Source organism: Sebastes fasciatus, chromosome 18 (genome assembly GCF_043250625.1).
Source record: "Sebastes fasciatus isolate fSebFas1 chromosome 18, fSebFas1.pri, whole genome shotgun sequence".
NCBI lineage: Eukaryota > Metazoa > Chordata > Actinopteri > Perciformes > Sebastidae > Sebastes > Sebastes fasciatus.
Window position 1 is genome coordinate 21,381,489 of NC_133812.1, and position 18,603 is coordinate 21,400,091.

The 18,603-nt window shown below is 41.4% G+C and overlaps 1 protein-coding gene across 1 annotated transcript in view; it reads right to left on the bottom strand.

The window, feature by feature from the left end:
- Positions 1-4,384: 4,384 nt before the first annotated feature.
- LOC141756492 (exostosin-1) overlaps positions 4,385-18,603 on the bottom strand; it is a 290,084-nt gene continuing 275,865 nt past the window's right edge. Inside the window, exons 11-13 of the mRNA XM_074616244.1 lie at positions 12,170-12,330; positions 10,497-10,668; positions 4,385-5,305 (exon numbers count right to left, since the gene is read on the bottom strand). Of these exons, the coding sequence (XP_074472345.1) occupies positions 5,120-5,305; positions 10,497-10,668; positions 12,170-12,330 (519 nt within the window). The 3' untranslated portion in view covers positions 4,385-5,119. The remainder of the gene's footprint in view (positions 5,306-10,496; positions 10,669-12,169; positions 12,331-18,603) is intronic.

Here is an 18,603-nt window from a genome sequence, read left to right on the forward strand (position 1 = left end):
CCCTAAAATGTTACACACTGTCCCTCTAGTTTACCCAACAGTGAAACAAAACTACCGATCATTTGTCAGAGACAGTTTTCACTTCTTTACGTCACTTAAAATCCTTCTACTCTCCTCTTGACAGATTTATTTTTGTATGGGTTTTTGTGCTGCCTGACTTCCTCTGACATCAGCAGGAACAGGAATCTGTGTTCACTGTCCAATAAGTACAAACGGGGGGGGGGGGGAGTGAGGCGCCAAAGTTTGGATGATCACCCCAATGACTAACGCTGACCCCGTATTGATCACAGTGGAGAACGAGGCCCTTTAACGCGCTCTTACAGAAAAGAGGATTTTGTGTGCAACATATTATCATGGTCTGGACTCCCTGTTGACAGCTCTTCACAGACAAGAGGCCTTTTCTCTGAGCTTCACTGACTCACATCGTATTCAGAGGGCTCAGAGGCAGACAAAACAACAATAAGAGAAGATTGAATATGCAGCAATCACAGCTGTTTGTGCTCCACTTGTGCACATGTATTGGCTTATTATAGCCCAAACACAAATGCAAAAGAGTGACTTACCTGCTGAGAGAGTGTGCTGCCCTTAAGGGAAACCTTAAGGGACCACCTCTTGCAAGCTGTCTTGGACTGGTTGTTTTGGTCCGCACCAGAGTACTGCGTTCACAACTGTGCAAAAGAACCGCACCAGAGTTTGATTAAAACAGACTAAATATTGGCTTTGTGAAAGCACCCTAGAGACCAATGACACCTTTCAAGAACTCCGCTTTTTCTGCAAACTTTACATGCAAAAGCAACATTAAGAACATTAGAACAAGCCCTCACAAGAATATCGTATCTGTATTAAGTTATAGATGTATTTTTATCGCCTTAACTGCCAACAAGAGCCATCAAACAAGCAAAGACACAGACCAACTATTTGGTGATGATTTATGCACAAAGGCTCATTTAATATTCGTCAGGAACACATTTCTCACAGCTACCGCGGTGTTACTGGTCTCAAGAGTACTCTTAACTCTTAAACACCATTGTTATAGATCTGATAATATGCATTATGATCTCTCTCCCACACACACACACACACACACACACACACACACACACACACACACACACACACACACACACACACACACACTACAGGCTGCAGGGACCATAATAATGCATCATAAGAGCAAAAGCAGAAATCCCTAAAGCAAACTGAAATAAAAGCCATCGTAGCTCACACTAAATCATCGGTCGGTGCTGGTGTTTTGCCAGACTGTGTAGAAAAAGAGAGAATACACAATGAGAAAAAAAAGGGAATGAAGGTGTTCGGAAAAAGAGTTCACTCGTAATGGACAACGGTCCATTCTGGTCTCGTACACGCACACATCTGAATGAAATCCAGCGTTCGTACAAATGGAGTCGCTTTATTTTGACAGGCCACTGTTAAAACTCGATATGAGCAGATATTCAACGAGCGCACTGTCAGTAAGAGTTGTTTGAACATGAAGTTAGTGAGGGGGATTTGCAGACAGAAATTTAAACCATCTCTAGATTTACATTTTTACAAATATGTTGTAGACAGTCAACTATCCTGGCCGAAGGTTGTGTTCAAGGATAGATAAATAAAAGAACTTCCAAGACCAGGATTAGAGTTACACTAACATAAACAAGCATTTAGAATTACATTACAGCGTCTCAGAAAGTGATAGACAAACCGAAGATGATGAAATGTATTGATTGGTATTTGAGATTACGGCTGCAGCTAATGTTTATTTTCATTATATATAAATCTATCAACATGTTCTCATCCCAACTCGTCACATACTGCCGCTTTGTCACGTCCCTTGGCGTCACTTTAGGTTAACGAAACAAAACCACTATAGTTATGTTAGGGTTAGGTCTATCTAACAAACTATAACCTGAAATTATGAAAAATAAAGCATTGTTTATTAATTAAACATCATGCAACCGTTTGGGAAACAACGTATGCCTGCGTACCTCCGGCTGAATATTTGATCGAATCAGCTGACACTGTCTGTAGTTTTGTCTGTAGTCATTATTTTCGTTATGTAAAGATGTTACATGAAAGAAAGGCAGCTCTTCATAGCTCTGTTGAGAACTTAGTTTGGAGACACATGTCACATCAAAAGAGGCAAAAGCTGTGATAACCTTCAGATGATGAAGAGATTGCGGTTATTGGTTGTGAGAGAGGGAACAACCTGAGAAGAAAAGAAAGGGGATTAGACGAAGGAACGGCGTACAGGGAGAACTAGAAAATAAGATCAGGTGATTATAATTATTGTGTCTGAGAGGAGGGAGGAGAAGAAAGGTGAGAGGGAGAGAAAAATCAATGAAAGATAGATGAAGGGAAAGACAAATGAAAAGTGACAGAAGGGATGAGGGGAAGATGGTTGATTGGCTCCTATATGGTCATGGGAACAACCATCCATACCGTACATGAAAGGCATGTGTGTGCGTGTATATACCATCTAGGGCAGGTTTATGAAATCTACTCATTACTGTCTTAACTTTTATTTATCAGGGTAAACTTTGATGTAGTCTGACCATCGTTACAAGATGTTGAAAATAAAACTATTCAAGAGATGGTTAGCAATTGTTCCACTTGCTCGAAAAATAGGATAATCTAGTCTAAGATAATGCCTATGTACAGTAATGGCTGTTTCTAAGGTTGTTTTCACACTGATGTAAAGCACACGTCGAGACTTGTTCAACACCTCTGGACAATAAAAATACATCCGACAGTACATATGACGCAAATAACACCGTGTTCTTACCATGATTGAAACTGAAAAGGTTGAGAAAGAAAGTTCAAACAAACGTCTTGTGTAACAAAAGAAAAGGGGAAAAAAAAAACTCACCTAATATTGCAGAGACGTTCAATTTCTTGCAGCACAGCTTCAGCTTGGCTGTATGTTCCAGTGGGAGTGTTCTGGATGGGAAGCCAGTGAGGGATTGTGACCTTGTCTCGGCACTAAGAAACTCCTACTGGTTGAATGTTGGCAGAAAACATCGATGAGCAGCAGGTTAAATTGCAGAATACACACTGATCTAAACCTACTTTATAATACTAAGTTGTAACCAAGTTGTACTTTAATCAACCTGACCTCATGGGAAGGCGTATAAATAGCTTGACATTTCCGCATTTTAAGCTTTTCGCGTGTCATTTATACGCCATGGGCTTAACATTGTGAAACATTGTCATTTAACATAATGTCGTCAACGTGAAATGGTCGTGGTTATGTTTACAAAACAACAAAACTACAGTAAAGGCTGCAGTTAGGTTTAGGAAAACCATCATGGTCTGGCTTAAAAAACTACATAAACTGTGTAAAATACATATGTATACATCATAACATAAGTACAGACAACTTAAAAATAACTCAACAACACTTTGGGATATGAACACCAGTCTCCTGGTTGAAAGTTCCCATTTTTTTGTTTGAGCATGTAAACATCATATCCCGATTTCAGAATCAGATAAGCCCTTATCCCGTTTATAAGAAACCCAAATATGCTAGCTTGAATACTCCAAAAGAAACCTGGATACTGTTGCATTTATACACCTTCTCCCGGTTTCTGAGTGCCGCCGACTACCTGCTCAGACGCGGCTTCAGTCAAGTGATGTAACAGAAGCACAAACAACTGCAGCAGTGAAAGCGTTTCACTTTTGGAGCGATGAAGTAACAGAGCTTTGTCTTTCGGTAATGAAAGAGGCTGCGTATCAATTTCAACCTTGGAGGCAAAACAAAGTCCCCTGTCCCGACTGATGGCGGTTCCCCCTCAGGTTAACACCGTTAGCTCTGTCAGCACTTAAGCCATTGTTTGCACTGTTTAGCACTGGCGACAGTGAGCCGCCGGCAATGTTGAGAGCCGTTGAGAGACAATAGAAATGCTCCCAAAACCCGTATTTAGCACCTTTGATTGTTAATGTATTTGACTATGTTTTGTTTGTTTTTTACTTTTACGCTTGTGGATTCTGTATATATTCATAGTGTTGTACTTTTTATGGGGAGATAATGTTGATCCTGGAGATACTTTGTTCCTTTCTATCAAGAAAAATCCAGTTCCCTTTTTACTCTACTAACGCCAACACCTTTGGTCTAACTCGTGTTTATGGTATCATTTGTTGTCCTACTGTTTTCACAGTTTCCCAATTTCTTCCATTTCAAAGGCGAGCTCCTATCTTCAACCTTTATTGGAAATATGTTTAGCTAGCTGCATAGTGTGCAGCTACACGCATAGTGAGGGCAGACGAGTCACCGACAACAACAACAACCCTGGTAGAATAACCCACGGCAAAGAAAGGATCCGAAGAACAAGACACTTTGTTAACATAAATAAAAGATACCAAACAAAGTAAGGAAGGAAGCAAGAAATGCTGTTGAGACCTGGCCTCTCTTGTCTCATAACATAACATCTCTTTATTTTATTTTTTATTTGCTGCATACAGACAGGAACTGCTGCTGAAAATCTACAATAGTATACAAGAGGCGTATTGCCTCTGGGTGTTTTGGGGTAGCAGCTGTCACGTGGCGCCGACCCAGAAGCTACAGTTCGTCCCTTTTGTCAACAACGTGTCTTTACTGTACATACATAACCCCAGAGAGTCCGTCCTTTGACTCTATGAATACAATCTATAACCCATGAATCTCTTAACCTTTATACTGTATACTCCTCTACTGCCAACAGTCCACCTTCCACAACAATCATAGATCTTAGATTTTCTTTTTTTTTATTCAAACACATTATGTTTTTCAGGTCCTTTTACACTTGTCTTGTTCAAACCATGCAACACATACTGTATGTCTGTGGTCAGGACTGTTTTGAATGTGTCCAAGTCTTTGTTGCACGTGTATCCATGCATTCATATTTAGGTGTATTGTCACAGATGGCGGGTATGCACAGTCACTCGCTGTTATCCACCCTGCATTTAGAATCTGTTTTTTTTTTTACGCAGTTAAATGCCTTATGCATACCTTAGTGTTTTATCATTTTTATGTCCATGTGTGAGTTTTCCTTTACAGCCTCACAAATGTTCACATTCAGCGTGTGTATTCTTGTCACGGCCTCTCGAACACACACACAATGATTTGGTGTGTATCCTTGTGCACTCACAGCCTCTCAATGTCCCTGTATTTCTTCCTCAGGATGGAAACCTGGTCCCTGAACAACACCGGGTCCAGCCTCATCTGGGAGTGCACCAGCGGCATGAAACCCAGCCAGTGACTGAAGGCGTTCATGCAGGTCTGTCGCTGGGCGAAGTGGTCGGGGTCGGCCCACCGAGATGACTTGGAGCCCTTGGTTTAGACAAACAGAGAGAGGGGAGGATACATGTATAAGAACTAAGGAATCAACCAACACAGCTCCGTAGCGGCTGATAATGTACTAATAATACTGTGTAACAAATAACTGCAATAACATAAATTAAACATTCTAATATTATTTAAATGACCATGTCAAAATGTGTATATATGTAAAACCCAGCTGAAAGAAATCTTACAGTAAAAAGGCAAACCTTTATTTACAGTGTACAAGTGAAAAATTAAAATAAGGAACACATAAACACCTGATAAAGGCCCGGTCACACCAGAAAGTGGCTCAGCAAAAATACTCTGCACCTCTTTGTGAAATATTTAGTTTGAGAAGGTGGTGTCGTGATTACTTACAGGATTAGGCTGCATTCACACCAGATCAGGCGTTGCAGCGATTTGCCGCAGGGTTGTGCGATGGTGTGGGAGAGTCACTTTAATGGCCCACTGACTGCGTCGATTAATGTCTTTTGTTCCCTTGTTGCTGAGTTGTACAGCTCTGGATCGCCGGTTACGTGATTGGCAACCGCAGCGTAACGTCGGGTTGCGTTTCTTCAAAAGTTGATCCTGTTTCTGCTTTTCCGACGCAGGCCGCTACATTTTTTTTTCAGCACCCCACAGCCCAACCGCACTTCCCCGATTCAAAATAAATAGGAGGGTTTGCGTTTTCGCAGCACCGCCGGATCTGTTGTGAATGCAGCCTTAGCTGGTGAACTGTTAAATCTGAGCCTCCAGGAAGAGCGCCGAGCTTCGAAGCAAATTTTACATAGTCGCCAAACGGTGGAATTACAACTTCCGTGTCCGTCATGTGATGCCATTGGGCCCAAAAGGACTTACATTGGTCTGTAAATCAGCGGATCATTTTTCTTTTAAATAAAATCAACTTCCCAGTACGAACACAAATAGCCCTTATTTAAATCATTAGGCCATAAAATTTGTAAGATGCACTAAAATCCAGAGTTATTTTCCTTCCTTCGTTCATGTGAATGAGACCCAGGCTGAGGCTGGACCGAGGGCTGGGAGGCGGAGTTAAAGGAAACGCTACTGCACCTGCTAATGTTATACTCAGAAGTCGAGCTTGTGCCACTGAACAACGTTTATAGGAATGAACGGGAGCCCGCCTCCAAGGCTGTATCCAGTTCTCTTTATACATCCATGGTTAAATCTCCCCCTGGCATTTTGTTTGCTGGATTGTACTTCCTCCTTCCTCGTAGCTTCCTGTATTTCAGACAAGGTCAACATGGCTTGCTATTGGTTGACAGCCCAAATTTGCAAGTTCACAAAAGTTGAACTCCATGTGGAAAACTTTTACTTTGTCCATTAATCGAAGGGTTGGTGGTTTGATCCGTGGCTCCTCCAGTCTCTCATGGCAGGTCCCTGGCCATCAATATGTGAGTGTGTGTGGGTGAGCCATTTCACCACTCACAATGAGCTCAAAAAGAATAAGTAGAGCTACATGTGTAGGTGTTACTGAGTAGAGGTAGAACCGCTGGTTATCTGACTCTTCTGTGCATTTGCTATGAGACTTCCCGTCCTCTCTTACTTGGTTACTTCAGGCCGTCGGTTGTTTTTGTTGATGATTTTGCCTAAATGAGAGGATGTTGGTGGGGTTTCACTTTGGACTTTACACGTTTATACATCACAAGCCAAGAGAAGGGGGGTGGCGTCCAGCGGTGCTGTGATGCATCTGAGCCCGGCTTTCATTTCCTCTCTGTGGTCGTTGTTTAGAGGTGTGTGTCTCCTTGGCAACAAGGTTAGACGTCTAAATGATTGAATGACAAATAACAAATTTGTCTCCCTAGATAGAAATATTTGAAAACAGCTATTTTGCATATCCCAAAGAATAATATGATGCCATATTGCACATGAGCACATAAGGATTAGCGGCGTGCCGTCTTATTCGCCAGCATCACCAGCAGAGACGGGGAATGTTGATGATTCAGGGTCGTACAGGAGCGCCTCCATGCTGGTGAAGCCGCTCCTTATCGCGGACAGCTTGTCATGACGTGGCAGGAGGTGTAGCTCATAGTAACACGTACTGTATCTCCCGCTATTTGTTTTCACCACCTGCTCCTCCGGAGTATCCAGGTTCATCATGCTGACAGAGCTGGTCGACCTGGCCAGCTGTTTCACTCTGTGGGAATCCCCCGAGTCGTTGTTGACACTTCAGCAAACAGCAGCACAGAAAGTCAAACAGGTAGAAAACATAAAAGGGTGTCGTTCACATATTGTTAGGAAGGACAGCCTGCTTTGCCACTTTTTGGCTGCAACTAGCAGGTTGTGTAACTCACTCTGCCAGTACAGCCATGGTGCACATTACCGGGGAGTTTTACAGAGTCAAAAATGATATAGTTGCTCTAGAGGCACTTGCTGTTGGTTGCTGGTTATTATCCTCCTGACAGAGAGTCCTGGTATATCTGATGCATCTGCCAATGAGTGTAGTCCTTTATCCAGGATCCATCTGCGTCCTCGTGATCCGGTCCCCCAATCTGGACGGGACTGATGTTACAGGGATAGTTTGGGTGTTTTGAAGTGTGGTTATGTGAGGTACTTATCCATAGTCAGTGTATTATCTACAGTAGATGATGTCGGCACACCCCCAGTTTGGAGGAGCAGACAGGAGTACCAGCATGGAACCAAGACTGCTGTGGATGGGGGCAGCAGCAAAATGCATTTTAGAAAATAATAATCAGTTGAAGTGTACGCTATATTTACAATATTTTTGTATAGTCTATCTTTCCGACAAGGAACTGAGGCCGTTATCTGTGCTCTCACCAAAGCAACCAGACTCTATTGAAAAAAACTGTAATTTGACCTCGCAGGTCTACCACTGCCTGGATCGGTTAGTTTGTTTGTGTTATTGTGTGACTTTGGTTAGTTCGGATTCACCAAAGTCACACAATAACACAAACAAACTAACCAATGGAGGAAGCGGTAGACCAGCAACCCCCCGCATTCAGTGAGGTTAAATTACAGTTTTTTTCAATGGAGTCTGGTGGCTTTGGTGAGAACATAGATGGATACAACGGGTTCAGTTCCCCGTCGGAAAAGGCTGTCTGACAGCAAGGTAAAGCGGTGAAAATATTCTAAATATATAGCGAACACTTAAACTGATATTGATCTTTTGAGGTGAGCCTTTCTTGTGGGTGTCTAAAATCTGTTTTGCTGCCAGCCCCGTCCACAGCAGTACATTGCTTTGCTCCAGTGCTGTAACTCCTGTGTCTGTCTCTCCAATCTGGAGGGGTGTCGACCGTCATCTACTGTCGGTAATACACTGACTATGGATAAGTACCTCATACAACCCCACTTCAAAACACCCAAACTATCCCTTTAAGACTCCATAAAAATGTTAAAGCCAGTGAGTTCAAGTTCCAGTAGGTCACTGAGATATTAGATTATTCACTACAGTTATTGGAACTATGCAGTTGTCCGTTGTTTCCCCCGTCAGTAGTCTAAGTCTGTGTCCTCAGCTGGTTATCTGAGATGGACAATAGGAAGAGAGGGGTGGGCCCCCAAGTGGCTGCTGGGAGATGAGTTGGAGAGGGGGCAGTGGAGGGCAGAAGACCCCTTTGATAAGCTGTGGCATGGGGGCGTGGAGCTGGAGCAGATTCATCCTGTGTGTTGCAGGAGGGTGGCAGCCGGGGGTGCCGGGGGTCAGGTACAATAATGAAACTACAAAAAAATCGAGTCAAAGAAATTGTTTGGCACGAAACATGAAACATCTCTACACTCGGAATACAAAATGAACAAATCAGCCACAACAGATCTAATAGTCTGAAACTTCATCAAATCTGGTGGTCTAAGTTTCCTAAAAAGATATTTCTCCACTTTGCTTCAAGCAAAGTCACAAATGAGGGGTGAGAGAGGAACAGAGAGACACTTAAAAAGGAAGAAAAAAAGAGAGCGAGAGCGAGGGAAGGACGCAGGAAGTAAATCTAGGTTTGCCGTGCTGCCTTCACAATTAAGACATTAATCACTGAGTCCATACTGCCGAGTCATCGTCCTGCCTGTGGTCAGACCATCAATCAGAAGCTGACATAGGGCTGGCCACACCAAGCACACACACACACACACACACACACACACACACACACACACACACGCACACACAACATGCACATATATGGATCTCCCAAAGAGAAGGTCAGGGCCGTATGTAGCCTGAAGCTTCTCCACTATTCATTCAACACAACAAGGTGAATCGCTTTTCATCTTCTTTTCTATTCATAAAAAGGTTGTCAGGGAATTAAACTATTCTCTCTGAAACGTATTAAAACCACCGTCAAGCACTTTTAAAAGTACCCAGTGGACATTTTGACCCCTAGCAGCTCTATAGAGTATTGTTTTGATTGAAGGACTCTCCACTCTGTATGCCTCAGCAAACCAGTCAAGTTGAAGTTTACATCCACGTCTTTCCACGCTGTGAAAGGGTTTTAAGTTGTAAGACGAAAACACAGACAACTCCCAGACCGGATAACGCCGTGGTAGCGACCTGTCAATCACAACGTAGCCACGCCCTAAAGCATACCCTGCTTTATGGTCTATTTGACTCTAAATGGGACCATAATTTACTAAACGAACATCATGCTGTATTGAAGAAGACTTGAAACTAGTGATTGAGACTATAAACTCATGTTTACAATGTTTACTGAGGTAATAAATCAAGTGAGAAGTAGGATCATTTTCTCATAGACTTCTATACAATCTGACTTATTTTTGCAACCAGAGGAGTCGCCCCCTGCTGGCTGTTAGAAAGGATGCAAGTTTAAGGCACTAAAGCATTGGCTTCACTTTTCAGACCCGGAGTTGTTCAGTGGTCCAAGTGGATATTTGTGCCAAATTTGAAGAAATTCGCTCGAGGGGTTCCTGATCTCACTTTCACAACAACTGGGAGAGGTCACAGTGACCTTGACCTTTGACCACTAAAATCTAAACAATTCATCCTCGAGTTCAAGTGGACATTTGTGCCAAATTTGAAGAAATACGATCAAGGCGTTTCTGAGATATTGTGTTCACAAGAATAGGTCGGACGGATGGTCAACCCGAGAACATAATACCTCCGGCCACGACTATCACCGGCGCGAAGGCATAAAAAATCTAAATGCATCGTGGCAGAAGTCGCCAGTCTGATCTACGAGGACGTGCCAATCTGTGTGTGCAGCTAACGATGAAGCTCTACCTGACTCATCATGGTCTCTTTGTACTGCTTCTTCTGTGTGACTTTGATTGGCGGCTGCTTGGTGACGGCCGAAACCAGGATGTTCATCAGGATGTCTTCACAGTTAGCCATGCGGTCCACCATGGTCAGCAGGCCGGCGGGGACGTAGTGGGTGAACAGGTAGTGGTAGTATCTGACACACACACATAAAGGAAAGAAGACAGATGAGGTTAACCGTGTATTTATTTCTTTTATTAAAAGCTGCACTTCTATTCTATTGTGTTCTACTATTACTGTTCTGTATGGCTGCTGTGTTGCACTCTCAGCAGCACGGGAGCACTAGATCACTGTCAGCTCTGTTACCTCCCTGCCAAGGTCTGCTGTCTCTCGCTCTCACACACACTCACACATACATTTCCCACCTTTCATTTTCAACTCTCTGACTCATTTTGTCTGAATTGCGTTGGCATTTGATATTTTGAAATAACAAAAGGACTAAAGAGTCACACAATAGAACAATGTTAGAGCTGTTTATCTGCGTGACAAGATGCTTCAAATGCGCTCGGAGATGCGACGCTCTTCTCCGTTCAATTTACCGCTCGGCTTAATACTTTAGTTTACCTTTTTCTTTATTATTTCAGTCCCAGCTTTGTGTTTCTGACAATCATTTGATGAGATAACGGAGAGATGCAGAACGATTGTATTATCCTATTTATCTTTTCTATTACTCCCCTAAAAATAATAATAAAACATGACTGGTTAGAGGTGATTTTTAATGTGGTTTGTATCATGTGGAGAAGGAATATGTATTTATGTGAATTTGGAATAGATCAACCTGCACCTCAGGGCGAATTGATGACAGTGCTGGAAGAGTAGCTTGACTGGACACATTATTAATTCAGATCAGAAGCACTCTTATATCATTATGCTGTGTTATGCATTTAAATGCTCACCAATAACCAATGGTTTAATCAGTGTAGAGTAAACTATAGACAAAGTAATATAAAATAGTAGGACTGCAACTATTATTTTCATTGTTGATTAATCTGTTAATTATTTGCTTGATTTATTGATTAGTTGTTTGGTCTATAAAATGTCAGAAAACAGTGAATAACGTCGATCAGTGTTTCTCAAAGACCAAGACGACATCCTCAAATGTCTTGTTTTAGTCCACAACTCAAAGATATTCAGTTTACTGTCATAGAGGAGTAGAGAAACCAGAAAATATTCACATTTAGGAAGCTGCAATCAGAGAATTTAGACTTTTTATTTCTTAAAAATTACCCCATCCAATGAATTGATTGTCAAAATAGTTGTTGATTAATCTAATACAACTAGGAACCGGTTCTCAAAGTGAACCGATTCTCTGTTCCCATCCCGTTTTCTCTACCTGCCAAAGTGGCGGATGGCCTGATGATTTCATCCACCACTGACAACAATTTACCCGCATTTGGCGGATGCTAATTTCAGGCCCTGCACTGCCATAATACACAGTTCATTTCGGCCTTGAAAAAGTGTTTTGGTTAAGTTCAAGTAAAGTCTTGAATGAATGCCTTACATTGTAATAACCTCACGTTTATTGTTAATCATTTGAATGATGTGTAAATGTAATAAAAGCAATTTTCTACGATCAGTGCAGCAAATGAAAAGCTTGACTGATCAGCAGGAGATCAGAGGATGTGTTTGTTTGGTACCTGTGGTAGAAAGCTGCCCCCGTGAGGACCATGGAGTATTCATTGGTCCATTTGGAGGTGTAGCCCCAGCGGGATCTGGAGATATCCCAGTAGTGACTCCTTGCTGGATAACCAACGATACGCTCCGGAAAGCTCTGCCATACAATAAAGGCAAAATCCACCTGTGGGAGCAGAAAGTAAAGAAAGAGGCCGTAGGAGAGAAAAGAAGAGGAGGCCAGAGGAAAATAAAGAGGAGAAAATAAAGACGAGGCAAAAAAAAGATGGAGAAAAGGAGGAGAAGAAGATAGGAGGGAAAGAGGAAAGGTGACGAGAGAGGAAAAAGTAATGTTAAGAGGTGATACAGCTTATTCAAAATACACAGAAAATCCTTCAGAATTTAAACAGCTTGTTGAGATAAACGGATAAAAACAACTTATTCCGAGTAGCTATCAACTGGCATTTAGTCTGCAAGGCCGTCGTCAAAACAAACAGCCTCTTCACAACCTGACAAATAGCATTTCAAAACAGCATTTCACGATGCTGAAATGACGTTTGAGATGCTATTTGTCAGGTTGTGAAGCAAAATTCTGACTTTAAACTGTTTCAAGTGAATCTATTGTGATGTATAGTAGATACTCAAATCACATGTCATTTAAGCATCTACTGTACATCAGACAACAGATTCACTTGAAACAGTTTAAAGTCAGAATTTTGTTCAGTATAAAATCCTCCCACTGAAAAAGGGCAGATTAAGGCTTTTAGTGTGAAGGAGCTGCAGGAAGTGTTCCCTTACAGTCTCTGAGGATGTTTTAGGTTAGTTTGGTTCTAACTGAGGTTACAAACTGGTCTTAATGTACAGTACATTTCATCATATTTGATAATAAAATCTCCAACACATCATGGTCATGGTGTACAAATTGAATACACTACTATAAAATTGTTTTAAAAAAATGCTGCAGTGGTTCTGGTTCAGATCGGGTTAAAATGTTGGTTCGGGTTCAGCTTGTTTGGAGCAACAAAAAAAGGTAAATGTGTGTTCAGACTGAATGTTAACCAGATTTCTGCCTCCGTTTATTGCCACAAATCTGACACTGTCTGTGTTTATTCCTGACAAACCACAAATGCACCACATTCAAACCCAGACCGGTCGCACGAAAAGTTGTCTGAATGACACGAGAATGCGCAAGGCAAAAGCGTGCGATAAGAACGCCGTTCTTGTACGCCATGTAGTCTGTACTGGCCGCAATGTAAACGCATCCACGTGAACATGCTACGCTCAGAGCTATGTAGAATAACAAGTGAAAGAGACTGATTATTGTTGGATGGGTCCAACAAACACAGGACTTTCTTCCCGGTGTTTTGTTTTGTAAGTTACGTTTGTGACGTGTTTTCCATAGTGATGTTACGTTGTTTCCTTACATATTGTACTTAGTTTACGTACTTATTTTAAGCCCAACCATGTTTTTCCTAAACCCAACTATGTGGTTTTATTGCCTAAACCTAAGTGAGTGTTTTTGTTGCCCCCTGCTGGTACTGTACCTTCATACACGTGTGTAATATTCACGCCTCGGTGAGGGAAAACGTGACACTAACAGATTCACTTGAAACAGTTGAAACAGTGATACCAAGTTGGAGCAAAACATAGCAGGAACTCCACTTCTTTTCATCTCTCCTTTTATTCTCTTGTGTACATTAAAAAGTGTTGAATTGAATGAATTAAATTCCTCTCTTTGCGCCACCTCGAGCAGATCCATGTCTGTTTGCTTCCACTCATGTATTTTCATTGACTTTATAGAAAACCATGCCACTTGAAAGGCCTCTAAATGCTTGCGTATGATTCTCTTATACACTAATGTGCCGAGAGGGTGCTCATTGCTTCATCCATCCAGCGGTCGGTCCTGCTCTCTCAGGCTCCCTATTTCCCCAATAAAGAAGACATTTCATGTCTGGAGCACCTGGTGTCCTTGAAGAAGCTTGAGCTACCTGAGAAAGAGCCTCTTTTGAATTCAAAAACACCACTGAGACGTGCAGGCAGACTCACCAGAGAATAAGGGGATCAGCACATAATGAAATACTTTGTAACACACACACACACACACACACACACACACACACACGCACACACACACACACACACACACCACCTCAGGAGCCGGGGGAGAAAATTAATTACCAGAATAGTAGAGGTAGGGAGATGGAGTCGGGGAGGGGAGCGCCGAAAGTGGATGTTCTTTAGCGAAACCTCGCGGCTTCTGTCATGAATCGCGTGAGCAATTACTGTAAAGCGCCGGCGCTAAGCCGAGAGAAAGGTTGGAGCTGCCATTCTCAGTGCAGCCCCTGATGATGTGTGTGTCTGTAGGTGTGTGTGTGTGTTTGTGTGTGTGTGTGAGAGATGTGTCAGATGTCTCCACAGCTGTGCTGAAAGGATTAATGATATCATGCAAATATAATTTAGCCTTCAGAGATTAAAAGGTTCTTTATAATGTGAAATGGTGTGTGTGTGTGTGTGTGTGTGTGTGTGTGTGTGTGTGTGTGTGTGTGTGTGTGTGTGTGTGTGAGAGTGACAGAACCCAGATTCTTTGCACTCATAATCTGTCAGTCTTAATTACGGTATAAAACAGAGGCTTGATATGGCTGAGGAATTCAAGGGAAGACTGAAAATTGAGTCTGTGTGTGTGTGTGTGTGTGTGTGTGTGTGTGTGTGTGTGTGTGTGTGTGTGTGTGTGTGTAATACATACTAATAGGTTCTACAAGGCTAAAATTGATCCGAGGAGCAGAGGGTCAATCCAGCAATAGATCTGTGACAAATCTCTCCCGGCATTTGGGTTTAACGTGTCCAATGTTACCAGATGAAAAGAAGCCGCATCACATTGTAGACCCGTATCCTCCCTCACTATGTGGTCTTTCTCCAATGTGTTTTCAATAGTTCTCTGTTTTTTTATATTTTTTTGCTCCATGTGGCGCTTTCACTGTCAACCTCCGTGTGATTTCAGGGTGATAAAAGAGAGGAAAATGTGTCTTAAACTGAGCTGGTCTCCAGCAGGTTTAGAGTGCTGCTGAGGCTTTGATGAAGCTTTACCAACAGGCTCAGTGGGATCCAGGACAACCAGCTGTGGCGTAATGCCGTCACTGCGGCCACAAGCGCCCGCTGCAGGTCTGCAGTTTGGAGCATCTTTTGAATTAGAGCTGTTTTCACCATGTTCCTCTCTGTGGTGTGTTTGGTCACGTCGGGTCTGGACTACTGTTAAACTTTCAACCACCCAAAATGATCTGCTGTCAACTTTCTCTACACGTTCTTTCATTGATTGCTTATCACTCCTTCTGTGACAGTTTGAAAAGCCAGACCTTGGTCTAGTGTACAGGGGTTTTCAGAGTCTGAGACTGTGGGCCTCCCGTCAGACAAAGCTCGGAAAAAGACTTTGCTTACTTGCTTAGTTTCACTCAATTCCTGGATACCTACGGAATCATGATTATGCTATTTGATCCCATAAATACTCAATAAATTGAGCCAAGATAGCCTAATATTGCTGTTTGACACAACTTCAGACTACATCAAATACATAAAAAGGTCTGTCCTAATGCTTTTGGTAGTTTCTGACTCTGGGAAAATGGGAAAAACTGTAATTTTCCCCAAAACTACTGCATCTCTGAACTATCTCTTTATTCAAATCACAGACAATAGGCTGTTCTATGTGATCTGTAACTAAATATTTTTTCACTTCCATTCACTGAGACTTCCCTGAAACTGTTTGGAGCTCTGGTCTGGTACTACGCCCCATACCTCCAGACATACTAATTACTAATAATATGCACATTTTTGTGTGTGCCATGCATAGGGGGTTAGGATTAGGATTATGTCACATCTGCTTGAATGTGAGGGTTAATAGGGTTAATTCACACATATTGACTGCAAGCAGTCATCAAAGTTTTCTTTTTCTCAACCGAACCAACAGTCAACCCTGTCTCCTACAAAATTATGTTCAAAAAAACTAAACCACATTCTCAATTACGTTTGAAGGGAAATGTATTTTCTCCCGGATTACAGTCGTAGTTTTAAACACGTGGTTAATGTTGTAAATTGAGACAAAACAAAATGAAAACGCAACAAAACTACTTGGTTAAGTTTAGTAAAAGATCATGGTTTGGCTTCAAATAAGTATGTTTTTTACATTATTTAAGTTTCGGACATCAATGTTGACTTTTGGATTTTTATTTTATTTGTTATTTACCCAGTCCATATCATTTCATTTTAGTTTTTCTTAAAGGGCTAGTTTCAGTTTACTAAAAATATGTTTCACTGGTTATATTCATTTTAGTTTCAGTTTCAGTTTACTATAATATCCCTGGTTCAAACCCTGCAACATCCTCGTCAGGCATTTAAATGACAAGAGGATAAAAATCCAGCCATTGCCGTTGAAGAACTATTTCCACAGGCACCATATTGAAAATGTCTTCCAAAGGGCATAACGCAGCAGCATGCTTGGCCGCCCAATGAGAGACAAAAGCTTTGTCAGGTTTTCTCAGTCGTATTCCCCTCTCTAATCTCTCTTCATGGAATAATCATACATTTAATGAGCTGAAACAATGTAATTATGAAATTGGCACAGCCATTCTTCCACTGAGGTATTATAATACGAGAAGTCCTATTAAAAGTGTAATGTTCTCTCTTGCACATTTTCACTCACTTGACATATTTCATCTGCTTTCAATAAATCCCCTCACCATGTTAAAAGGGCAATTAGAGGAACGGGTTAGTGAGCACCGCAAAGATTCCCCTCCAATTCTCTCTCTTTCTCTCTCTGACATCTTCTTCTTCCTCTCGTTTCATAAAACAAGCCCATAAAAGTTTAGCTGTGCAAACTCGCTCATACTGCTGTGCCACAATTTGTAGTGCCATAAAGTGGAATTGTGATCCCGCCAGCGTAGAAAAGGTGAACATTGACTCGCTCCCATCAATAAAACATCTCAGAGTTTAAAGATATATTGGATCTCTTGGGCTCATTGGGCTTCACAATCCATTATGGATCGCATCTTTTAGTCGCCGCTGAAAAGCTGGAGAGAAACGAGGCTGCTACTTCTAATGACTCTCAAAGCAGAAGCACTCATTTAGCATCACAGATGAGCTGTTCCTGATCAGTTTACTGCTTTTTAGGTTTAAAACATATTCAACTTTTTAAGTTTTGTGTTTCGTGTGTGTGTGTCTTAAGTTGGGAAGGTAATGACTCATTTTAAATGTGGAAACTGTAGGAAAAGACAGTGAACAAAGATAAAAAAGTGGTTCAATCATTAATCACTAATAGTAAGGTAAGAGAGTAAATAAAGACTTATTACCTGCAATGCATTAACTATATTTATATGTACATGTAAACAAATACAGGACCCAGGAGGTTGCTGTTCATGTCCCATGTTGAGTTAATTTACCGTAGTTCAGTTAGAGAACTTCTGGACTTTACTAACGGCAGTTGCGTAGCAAGCGTAGTTATTTTAACCCAAACCGAGTCCTTTTCGTAAGACTAACCAAGTGGTTTTGTTGCCTAAACCTCATTATACTGTATATATATATATATATATATTTATAAAGATAGATTATTACTTCCAGAATATACATAGAAAGGTTAAAGATGCTGTATATTTTACAGAGAACTTTGGCAGATAAACTAACCTAACTTAGCTGCATTGACTGAAGTATAGTAGTACTTTTGGAAAGACATTAAAGACTCATCATTATCTACACATTGTAGCTGCGTTGTTGCATCATGTTTTTCAGTATAAGTAAAGCTGGAGTTGTATTTGTGCGTTGAAGTGTGTCTCCTCAAAAATAAAACAACATGTTGGCGCTACGGAGACCACGTGGAGACCGCAAGAAGTGTGATTGGTCAGCATGGGCTGCTTGTGTTTTCTCCAACATGTTTTAGATGTGGAGATTAAACATTAAAGCTGCAATCCCGGAGATTTTATAAAATAAAACCCAGTTTCTGATACTATTTATGGTCTGCATTTTTTTCAGAAATAGCCATTAAATGTATTTATATTCAGTAATTACCTTTCTTTATACAGTGGCATCATTGTTAGTGGCGGAGTCCGCCATTCCCGTGCTGAATTCCTACCAACAGCATCTACACACGAGGGATTCACAGGTAACGATGCATTTATGTAATCCAGCATTACTGTTTTTAATTTTATCTATATTTTTATCTTATAGTTTATTTCATATATTGTATTAATATCAATCTCACAGTTCACTCTCCCTCAGCTGTATCAGAGCTGTATTAAGACCTGCTGCCAATTTACATTAAAAGCATTCAACTGGTGGATAACGGGGTAGCTTTTATTGTGAAGAAGTCTGCTAAAAACTAATCCCACACAGTAAAACCTAAATTATACACCGGTTTCAATAATCAGATCTCATGGACAAATATGGGACTTGACGTTTTCACAAGTTTCAGTGTTCTCAG